This window comes from Leptodactylus fuscus, chromosome 2, assembly GCF_031893055.1.
Source record: "Leptodactylus fuscus isolate aLepFus1 chromosome 2, aLepFus1.hap2, whole genome shotgun sequence".
NCBI classification, from domain to species: Eukaryota; Metazoa; Chordata; class Amphibia; order Anura; family Leptodactylidae; genus Leptodactylus; species Leptodactylus fuscus.
Genome location: NC_134266.1, coordinates 95,844,664 through 95,856,752, shown reverse-complemented (window position 1 = coordinate 95,856,752; position 12,089 = coordinate 95,844,664). Strand labels below are relative to the sequence as shown.

The 12,089-nt window shown below is 40.2% G+C and overlaps 1 protein-coding gene across 1 annotated transcript; it reads right to left on the bottom strand.

Annotated features, from left to right (window-relative positions):
• Positions 1-6,871: 6,871 nt before the first annotated feature.
• Positions 6,872-7,810, bottom strand: LOC142196172 (olfactory receptor class A-like protein 1). Its single transcript, XM_075266394.1, has one exon. The coding sequence runs from the start codon at positions 7,808-7,810 to the stop codon at positions 6,872-6,874; it is 939 nt and encodes a 312-aa protein (XP_075122495.1).
• Positions 7,811-12,089: the final 4,279 nt, after the last annotated feature.

Here is a 12,089-nt window from a genome sequence, read left to right as displayed (position 1 = left end):
TTACAATTAAATACATAGATCTTATTCTTCAGCTTACTGTCTCATACACATGAATAATATTTTTGAATATCTTGTTTTCAGTACAAAACGTATGTGGCCTTGTTTCTATTGTTCTATGCAACCGTCAGTATTGTTTTCCTTGTGCATTAAATAAGTACTGAAATTAATATAGATAATTATTAGTTACGGTTGAGACCCTACTTTGAGTAAATTACAAAGTATTCAGTATTTGGCTGCTCCTGTTTTACCATTTACAGGTAGTGCTTATGTATCAATATCTTCACACATCAATGGTCAATGAGCCATTGTACAGCAAGCATCATAGTAACTGGAAACCAATGCAGCCCATCCAGATCTCCTCGCACCTGTCACAGACTGAATATGAGCTAAGTAACTGCAGTAAAATTGTATAGCCACAGATGTCTTATGAAATACCGTCATTTCGACACAAATAATGGCCTGAAGATTTGTCTGTTAATTTACACCTGCATTAGAAATAGCAAAAGAAATGCCATTTCCAGCCAAAGCTTCTTTTTTACAAATTTAGGATTTTTTTTAGCTACAGCTGAAATTTTAATTTTTTTTTCAATTTATAACTTATCCTAACCATAATTTATATGTAGACTAGAATACAAAACTAAACTAAATAACTAAATAAAATGTTAAGGTATAAATTAAAATAATATAGACAATTGTACTAATTAACAATGATAATAATACAAACAAATAAAATAATGCATATTGTTGCAGAATTATATTTAATGGATACACACAAATACACTTTTGAGTCAAATTTACTATTCAAAATAAAATTATTATTGCAGATAAATTGATTCTTTGCTGTCCTTTAACATATTAGTGAAGAATCCATGTACGGAGAGGTGGTTTGTCAGAAATGTTATTTTTCCGAGTGATCTGGTTAAATCATCTTGTTCCATGTGAAGCCGGGCAGTGCTGTTAAGAACCAAGCTGCAGGTGTTCATGGACAGGACCATTCTGAATACCGTATCTGATTCGGAAAATATAAGGTTACAAATCCATAATTGAGTCTTTTCTTCAGATTTTCCCACAATCTCTGTTCAAGAAAACCTCTAATAGATAAGCAGAATATATGCCACTGTAGGTGTTCATACACTTATAAAGGGCGATGAATATGTAAATTTGTTACGCCTCCTCTTTAACCCTTTGATGCCTTCATTATTTTATGCCTAAATTCACAAACAGTAAATGCTCATACTGTCTGCAGTAATAATCCAGTGTATACAACCAGTCACAACACTGTAATATGTTTAAAGCTTGGGCAATACTTTATCAATAAAAGTCTGTATAAGGATGAAAGGTGAATGTGAATGTGGAACTGCAGTATTTTATAATGGCATTGCTAGAAAAGGCTGCATTTATGCCATTTAATATTTAATGTCTTCAAAAAGTTGAAAAGTATTTCAGTGTCCTGTGTGATTCTATACCTGTATAATAACACATATACTATTCATGTATTCTTTTACACTATTCTCATTAGTTTACTACATGGGACTAAGGCCCCACATAGCAGACCGCAGCAAAAAAGCACTGTTGGAAATATCTGTGGTGGCAACTAGAGATGAGCGAGTACTGTTTGGATCAGCTGATCTGAACAGCACGCTCCATAGAAATGAATGGATGCACCTGGTACTTCCGCTTTGACGTCGGCCGGCCGCTTAACCCCCCGCGTGCAGGCTATGTCCATTCATTTCTACGCGAGCATGCTGTTCGGATCGGCTGATCCGAACAGTACTCGCTCATCTCTAGTGGCAACGCATCACAATTTTTCCCGAACCGCTTTTCACAGAGAGTTCACAGAGATTTCTGTTTCCGTTATACCTATGGGAAAACCACTGGCGTTTCCGTAAGTGTAATTGATATGCTGCGATTTCCAAAACCATGATGTTTCTGGGAATTGCAGCATGTCCGCTGCGCGTATTTTTCCACAAGGAGTGGATGGGATTCACTAGCCACCTTGTGGTGACTTTAAGGCCCCACTTTGTGGAAACATCTTTTTTTTGTTGTTGTTGCAGATTTTTTTTTTTTTTTTAATTCAAAGCCAAGAATAGCTACAAAAAGAATGAGAAATATATAGGTAGCACTAATACTTCTATCTATCTCCTTCTCATTCCACTCCTGGCTTTGACTCAAAAAAATGCAACAAAATCTGCAACAAAAAAAAGCTGCGTTTCCACAATGTCGGGCTTTAGCCTACAGCCGTTTATGCCATGTGGGGCCCCGGCCTAAAAGTGGGCCCAGTAGCTGCTGCATTCCCCCCCTCCCCTCGAGGGCATCTGGTTAGCGGCTCCTGGCTGTTATTTAACCTCTTAATTCCCATGGAACATTGTACTTAAAGGGATTCTATCATTAAAAATCAAATTTTTTCTCGATCACACATAGGAATAGCCTTAAGACAGGCTATTCTTCTCCTACCTTTAGATGTCTTCACCGCGCCACCGTTCGGTAGGAATCCCGGTTTTTGTCTGTAGGCAAATGAGTTCTCTCGCAGTACTGGGGGCGGTCCCTAGTGCTCAAACAGCATTGGGGGTGTCCCCAATGCTGCAAGAGATATCTCCAGTGCAGCCTCCATCTTCTTCAGGAACAGCGTCTCTCTGCATCTTCTTCCATCCAGGGTTTCAATCTTCTAGGCATGCGCAGTCGGCTCTGCCATCGGGCCTCGAGCAGAGCCAACTGCGCATGCGCATGCCCAGCAGCCACAAGAAAATGGCCGCTTACATAGCTTATTGTATAATCAGCCATTTTCTTGTTGCTGCTGGGCATGCGCAGTCGGCTCTGCCCGAGGCCCCATGGCAGGGCCGACTGTGTATGCGTAGAAGTTTGAAGCCAGGGCCGGAAGAAGATGCGGAGAAAGGCCGTTCCTGAAGAAGATAGAGGCGTCGCTGGAGATTTTTCTTGCAGCATTGGGGATGCCCCCAGTGCTGTTTGAGAACTGGGGACCGCCCCCAGTGCTGCAAGAAAACTCATTTGCATACAGAAGAAAACCGGGGTTTCTACTGAACGTTGGTGTAGAGAAGATATCTAAAGGTAGGAAAAGAATAGCCTTTCTTAAGGCTATTTCTACGTGTTATCAAGAAAAAAAATGGGATTTTAAAGATAGAATCCCTTTAACCTTTCACACACGTCTTCTGCATTTTGGTCCAGTTTTTGTGAAGTAAATAATGACAGTGTAATATTTCACGAGTTGTTGATTTGAGGTTGTATTTAACTAACTTGAAAGTTCACATGCTTTCTAAAAGCGCTAACCCGTGACCATCTACTCACCATCTTCACTGATGAGCCCACTACACCCTACTGATTCCATGATGACTTTGATCTCTGCACTTTTTTTTTTTAATATTTTTTTTACTTAGATCTCTTAAGAGTTCATAAAAAACCTCTGAAGAACATGCACTTTATATTGAAACTTATCTTATATATAATATTTTTGTTACTTACCAGGTATAGTTCTGGCACTCTGTGCTTTCCAGTAGAACTAGCTATCTTGTTGCCTTTATGAGAATACGCCTGTTACTTTAAGGATTAGTGTGTTGACCTGCTAAATTTTCTCCTTCCAATCCCTTTCTATGAGTATACTGTCTGCTTCTCTAACCCTGGTTTTGCAATTTCTCAGTTGCTTGTTCATGATCTGTTTGGAAACATATTTGCTGTTCTCCTGTCTGATACTGGAGTCCCCTGTATGTATTTATGTTTGTACACAGGTCCTTCTTTATGCTATTCCTGGGCTATGTCCTAATCTGCTTCCTGTGCTGTGTTGTGTTTCTATCACTTCTACTTGCTCTGATATCTTCCCTTATTCCTGTCTTGACTCATCTTCTGTTTTCTGGCTGGTTTTGATTTAGCATCTTTGATACCAGTCCTGACTCCTATCTGTTTTTAGATTGTGAATGTTTTCTGCCTTCCAAGCCTCTAGCGTAACTTTCAAAGATGAGAAGCAGAAGCCTCAAGTTATATAACCCCTTCCATACCGGGCCAATTTGTAGTTCAGGACCATACATATTTTCGGGGTTTCTGTATGTTCCATTTTGAGGGCAATAACATTTTTATCATTTGGCTTATTCAACTAATTTCAAGTTTCTTTTTACATGTTTTTTTTTTTTTTAATCTGGTAAAATATAAACAAAGGAGGTAAAACATCTGTTTTTCATTTTTTATTTTTTTCTTAGTGCTACTAAAAAACTTTATGAAATAGTTTTTCCTCTCTGTTACAGTAAGTTTTATTTTGTATGGTGTCTTTGGTGGTTGGAAGATGGCGGCGAGTCCACAGGAAGATGGTGTTCCCCGCGGGTTTGGACTGGAGGCAGCTGAAGGCGGAGAGCGACGAGCAGCTGCACCTGAACCATCACCGGACCGAGCTGATCAGCCTGGAGCTGGACAGTGAGGGCATCCCGCTGCACTCCCTGTGGACCTTCTGGCTGGACAGGTCTCTCCCTGGAACAACTGCAGCAGAATGTGAGTCCAACCTGAAGAAAATCTACACTGTACAAACAATACAGAGTTTCTGGAGTGTATATAGCAAGCCATAGGATAGGGGATAAATACTAGATTGGTGTTGATGGGGGGGTCGGGGTTTGGGGTGCAGTAGGTACTGGGGAAGGAGGTGTGGCATTTTGGTTATCTGTCTGCACCTTCCCTGAGCTTGAAGACTGGGTTTTTTTCCCCCACTTGGAATTCAGGCTGACTACATCCAGGCTGAATATAGGGTATCTGCAATGCTCCTGTTCCGTCAGGAAGGGATTAATAGGAGCAGTGCAGATACCTTACATTCAGCCAGGCTGAATTCCATGTGCGGGGGGGAGGGGGGGGGGTTACCCCAGTCCTGAAGTTCAGGGAAGAGGCAGACAGACAACCAAAACATCCCCTCCCCTTCCACAGCACCCAACACTTACTGCACATGCAAAAAAAAACTCCAGCCATTTTAATTTTTGAAATTTTCCAGTAGCTGCTGAATTCTTCCCCCCCCCCCCCCCTCGGCTTATACAGGTTGGCTTATACTCGAGTCTATACAGTATACACTTCATGTCTGTGTTGCAAGGGCGTTTCAGAAGGGCTGTCGAGCTGGCTGTCAGATACAGCCAGGCTCCCATGGTGATCACACGGGCTCTGCTTCTGAGCCTGTGCGATCTCCATCACGTACATGCACGTGGGAATGCGGGAACTAACCACATTCCCTGACATGCATGTATGTGAAATAGCGCTAAGGGGTTAAAAAAAAGCAACTGAATAGATATTATGGCTTGTCTCATGTTTCTAAATTGCCTGATCTAATGAGAGAGTCACTTGAAAAGGAGATTCTCACAAATGTTCCACACCATATATGAAATACATTTACATATTCAGTGATAATGATATGATATAAACATCAGACATACTTGGGAGATTTATTATATACACAAGTCAGTTTTGTTTTATTTCCCTATTAGTATGTCTTTGGCGGAGGAAACCCACGCAAACATGGGGAGAACATACAAACACCTTGCCTCCAGTGCTGCAAGGCTGCCGTGCTAGCCACCATGCTGCTGCCAAGTAGGTTTTTATGGTGTAAAAAAATTGCAAACTAGGGCATGAGCAATGAGCTGGCATAGAATTTAGACAAGGAGTACGAGCACACAGAGAATCCAAGTGCTTTGTCATAAATTAGGAAACTTCTCCACCACTGGTATTTCAAGAACAGCATGGAAAGTGCAGCTCTTGGTAAAACTTCTTGTCACTTCTCTTTATGTGACATGCAATATATAAACAGAAAACCAATAGGGGCTGATTTTTCTATTCCATGCAGTACTTAATAACTTAACATAATAGTCTTAATAACTGAAATTCAGCCAAAGTATTGTGTAATAATTCTGGCACATCTCAGGTGATCCCTATGCCTGAAACTGATAGCTTGGTACTACTGTAGAGTTCAGCCAAAATGGACTTTCTGGCACAAATGATGTTAAGTTTGTCTTGCTATAAAGCCGCACCTCTCTCTGCTCATGCCCCACCCTCTTTTGAGAGAACGTGCAGGTAAACTGCAAATGGGGTGAATAGTCAACATTTATGGCATAAACACTGCCAAACCGAGGCCTGGTACACATCTGCGTCAGTAATCCATTTGGGGAAGTCTGCATGGGGACTATTATAGTTTATGGGGTCCATGTGCTTTCACTGTACACCGATTGCCAATGCATTTAGTAGTCCATTCAGGAGGGTCCCCATGTGGACTCCCCAAACGGATTACTGACACAGATGTGAACCAGGCCTGAGATTCATCAAAAAGATTGTATAATAATTCTGTCATACCTCAGGCAGTCCCTGTGCCTGAAACTAAAATGTATGACAGCTAGGGACTGGTATAGTGTTCAGCCACTTTACACCAGTTTTCTGGCACAAATAATGTTAACTGTGTTTGGCTATGAAACTTCGCCTCTCTCTGCCCACTCCCACCCACTTCTGAGAAAAGTAGCAATTGAATCACAAATGGGGGAAAATCCCAATTTTTGTCCCAAATACAGTCATACACCAAAATTAGTGACCTTTTTCATATATGTTATGATAGATACTGGTGTAAAATGTATTATCAATTCCCCTTTAAGGCCCCACGTAGCAGGCCGCAGATAAAAAGCACACCACGGTTTTTCCTGCAGCATTTTTCACAGAAAGTCCACCCGCGTTTCCGTAGGTACAGTATAATTGACAGTCCGTGATTTACAAAAATGTGACTGTTTTTGGAAATCACAGCATTTCCACTGTGGGTATTTTTCTGCAATGTGTGAATGGGATTCACTAGGTTTTTGCCGCAACATTTCTGCAACGACCAATCCGCGGCTTTTACGCCACCTGGAACCTTAGTCTATATCTGGCATACATAAATCTCAACTGTTTTCTGCCTTATTGAACACTTTAGGCCATTCTGAATTTTTCGGTTAGAGATAATTATCAGAATGGGACTCAGTGCGGCATAGCAGGATGAGAAGAAAACTCTCATGTCTGTAATAGTTGGAGGTACTTGTGACACGGTCAGCATGTATATCCATATTATATTATCTATTCCAAAGAAGATAACATAGAGGATCACCAGCCTCAACACATCTTGGGCAGCCTTGGATTCAGCAGCCAGATTTTGGTAACCATTTTGTCTCCTGATATTCTGAACTTGCTTGTGATGTCTATAAAGAGTCTGTAAAATGAAGAAACTGCTAAAAACCATAATTGCAACAAAAGCAAAGTCTCTGCCAGACACTGCAATGCCGTTCATAACGTAGCTTATCTGATCAGGGAAATAGACACAACAAAATCCCAGGTTTAAGGTGTATTTGGGATTGCTGACATTTCTTGGTAGGGCAGAAAAAAATGGCGCTGCCATACACACGGCCATATTTAACACCCAGATCAAAAGTAGAGAAAGACTTAAGTATTTTATGTCTTTCAGCTTGACAAAGAACCATCTTGGATTAGGAGAGATAGTAACAGCTTGTAGTACGCTGAGCAGACAGGTTACAGATACCGACAATGCACGTACAATCCTGTAAATATACACAACAACTTTACAGCAAATGTCATTCAGCACTTGGTTTATTCCAAAAACAGCCATTGTCTGAGGAACGCCTCGTGTTAGCAGAACCATCATGTTAACAAAGGCCAAATGTGAAAGGACTAGATCAACCGGCAGGAGCTTGGATTTGCTGCGGAGTATGGTTGTATAGGAGAATAAAATGAAGAAATTGCTTATTATGCCAGTGATTGTCTGGAGGAAAAATGACACTCCTATAATAATAACGCAGAGATCCATCTATAGCGATGTATTTGTACAGCAGGAGAAGGTGAATGAATGAATGTTTCTGAAGATATCTTCATTCAGTAGTCCTTAGCAACAAATCCATTATCTAGTGTGAGGTTTCTTCTATAGGAAAGATTGAAATGACATTAAATATAATGTGTTGTACCGGTATATGAATAATCCTCCACTTCCCAAGATCCATATTTAGGGACTGAATTGACATTAAATATTTGACAATCTTTTAATTCAGCATTGATTTCTGTCTCTAAAATGTGACAAGAATAAAAATATAAAGCGTATATGATATCTGTCTCATGTAACTGTACAGTTCTTGGATTTTTCTAAGACGTCTTACCTTTCTGCACTAGGTTACTGGGAGCGGCACTGTCCCAGAGGTAAGTCATAAAGGGATGGCATATCTTAGCAATAAACCATCAGTTTATACCATAACAATACTCCTTTAACTTTGGTGCAAACATATTGAAAATGTCACAGTACATACCTTTATACATATTACATGCTCACAAATTTCAGAACATTCTTGGTTATTTCTTAGGGAGCCTTTACACTGAGTTTACGCTCCGCTCATTCAGACACGTAAAAACGTGTCAAAGTGCCCGCTGTAAAACACAATCCCATAGACTTCAATGTGTGCCAGTCTTACACGCGCTACACATTGAAATGAATGAGAGGCTTTTAAACCCATTGATTTCAATGTGTAGCACACGTAAGACCGGCACTTTGACACGTGTTTACATGTCTGAATGAGCGGAGCATAAACTCCATGTGAAGGCTCCCTTAGTTCATGGTCACAGTACAGGCCCATAGAAATGTAGAAAAATATGGATAGCACACTGACCTTTCATATGATTGTCTACAAGGGCTTTAATCTCCGAAAACTTTGGACAGAAAGTTCGCAGAGATTTTCTTGGCAAAATTTCTGCTTCCATTTTCATAGGTATAATTGTCATGCTGTGATTTCCAAAACCATGACAGTTTTGGAAATTGCCACGTGTCTGCAACGCGTATTTTATCGCAAAGTGGGGATGGGATTCGCTAGAATCCCATCTCCACTTTGCTGCGACTGACATGCCATGGTTTGCTTATACCACTTGGGCCCCCGCCTGAATGTGGAATAGTGTTACTGATGATATAGGTGGTGGACATCTGTCCTTAAAAAATACTGCGGTGATTCAAACGTTAGTTACATGTTTACAATTATTCAATATACATTTAAAAAATGTTATTAATACATTTTCTTTTTTCAGTTATGTCAGATCTAATGTTATTTCTACTTGATGAAACATGAATCCATCCACCTTATACAGATTGTCCAGTTTCAGCCAAAAATTTTTTATTGTTTGTGTAACAAAAATTTTCCAATATACTTCCTGAAGGTTTTCTAGATCTCTGCTTGCTGTCATTCTTTTTTTTTTATGTTCAGTGAATATAATCATGTAACGGACACGGATACACAGCTCACTGTAGTTACAGCTCAGGAACCAGAGCTGTGTGTCTTGTAACAAGTTTGTCCATGGTCATATGATGGACATAGAGGTCATGACACATGACCTCTATGTCCATCATATGACCATGGACAGATTTTTATCGACTGAAAGTAAACAAAGAATGTCAGTAAGCAGAGATCTAGAAAACCATAAGGAATTGATACAGAAATTATATTGGAAAATTGCATACATTTTCATTATACGAATGAAACTGGCAATCCCTTCAAACAATCTGTATGAGAACCTATTCTAGGAAAGTCTTCTACTACTGATGCTAATTCTTTTACATGACAAATAGGTTAGTTAGTGGCAAGTATGTACACACATAGTGACTAAAACTATTAGTGCTTTATTTAACTCTATCTTTGCATATGTGCCATATAACTCAAATTCTTCACGGATTCCCTGACTGGAGACCATTCACATATAAAAACCATTTGCAGTCAGCGGTCGTCACATCACAAAAATAATTTCCCAAAGTTATAACCCATAAAAATGACTGCGCCACTGTTTTGCAGCACATGAGCCCTGCTCGGACTGGGCATGTTTTTTGGCTTTCTAAACAAATTCTACGTAAGTCAGGAGAAATAATAATAAAGAAACACAATGATATAAAATACGGTTACAATGTAAGTTATTGTATTTAGCAAACTTTGAAAAATCTTTTAAAATTTTTATAGCCTTATTTGTTTTGATTTGCCTATAGCTATAATATGACATGAAATATCTCAAAATATGTTAATCACATTTGATAATAATTTACTCTAACATACTTTCATTTTTTTTATATTATTTAATCTTTTTTTCTTACTTACCATTGAAAAAATAGGTCATATAGTGTTGACAAGACTGTCACAGAAATGTAACGCTCAGACAGGTGTATATGCTGCTTATATAAGGATTCAGCACCACCCCTTGTCAGCTCAAGACAGTTTTGTGATTGCCTGTGCATTAACCCCTTCAATAACTGGTACTTTTTAATGTGTAAGAATAAGTCTTTCCTAATGTAATTCTCATGCTACTTATTTGCAAATACATATCGTATATACATTATGTACAAATATGTAAATTAGCACATTTTCAAGCACCTAGCTCCAATCTGTGACATATGGGAGGGGCATTAAAGTCAGACTGAAAGCAAAGTTAAGCCACTTTAAGCCTCAGGTGGTGTGGTATAATTTTTATTCATCACCATGCCAGTTATCACCATTAGAGATGAGCGAATATGCTCGATCGAATACCTCGGCTGCATAGCTCCCGGCGGCAGGGAAGGTGGGAGGGACAGTAAAAATTTGAAGCCCCAGAAGTGTTTTTGCGCTGGGAGCTATGCGCCTGAGGTATTCGATCGAGCGTATTCGCTCATCTCTAATCACCACTTGTTGTAAACTGAGAGGGACAGAGGCCTTGAACTTAGAGACCTTGGTTTATCATTCTGGCAAAGCATTACCTGGATGTCCTGGCGGGTGCGAGTACAACAACAACCTGGAATGACAGCAATATGTGCGTGGAGGTGAACCACTGCATAGGCGGATTGTCTCAGTGGCGCATAGTGATCTATACTGATGCCACTGTTCTCAAGGGCTATCATGTTGCACAGAAACTCTGCAATGGGGGATGGAATGGAGGTCTGTCCCCTATGTCTTTGTCTTGTCTTAAAGATTGGGGTGACATAATGTACATTAGCTGTACCTCTCTGTAGCTGTACATTGAACCAGCTAAGCAGTACATTGATTGGGTTATGGTATCAGTAGCAGAGCCATTTCTGCAAAGTGCCCAAAGCCATTTTTCAACAGGATAATGCCAGGCCGCATGTTGCTTGTGCTACTGTGAGCAGTCTGTAGGGCCTAAATGTGATATCATGGCCTACAGTGTCTCAGGTCTCATTGGTCAGCAATTGCCAAGGGTGCTGCCAGCAGCCAAGGTTGATGGTTTGTGTACATAAGTGCATTCAGTTTGGCATAAACTTTCCTCTGACAACCATTAATAAGCTCATTGAAGGCACACCAAGTATGTTGCTTTTACTCGATATAAAAAAAAAATTGAGATGTTTTGAATATTTTGTTCCCTATTTTTTATTGCTGGCATATCATTAACATGTCTATTGATCCTTTTGTTTCCTGGCATTTCTTTCTTGTCATTGTAATTTCAAAGCTCATGAGTGTATAATAGAAAATCACAATTTTACCGAGGGGCAGTATGGGGTGGCAGAGGCTAAACAGAATAATTAGCATGCAACAATGCAAAGGTTGAAAGCCGTGAGGAATGGAGGACTGCATGGAAATCTGCAAGTGAGTGGCAGCTGAAAAACACCAAATTTCAGATGGTTCTTGCTGCTATGGTTTTGCAATGGAAACGGCGCTAAATGTCCCTAAAGATATTCAGCAGCACTTTTGCTACATGTGGCCTTAGCTTCAATTGTACAAAATACAGTTTGTAGTACATTTTACTACCACTTCTTAGGGCCTTTTTCAATCAGGGACAGAAATAGACTTGACAGACTGATCAGGAGGGCTAGCTCTGCCCTGGGGAGCCCCCTGGATCCAGTACAGGTGGTGGGTGACAGAATGATACTGTCTGTGGTGACCTCCATGCGGGAGAATAAATACCACCCCATGTATGAGACCTTGATGGCACTTTGCAGCACTGTAAGTGGCCGTCTGCTTCACCCCAAGTGTGAGAAGGAGCACTATCGCAAGTCCTTCTGCTCAACCGTGATCAGGCTACATAATCTACATCAGGTCAAGTGAAGATCACTCCGCACAGAAAACTAAATGATTCCGAAG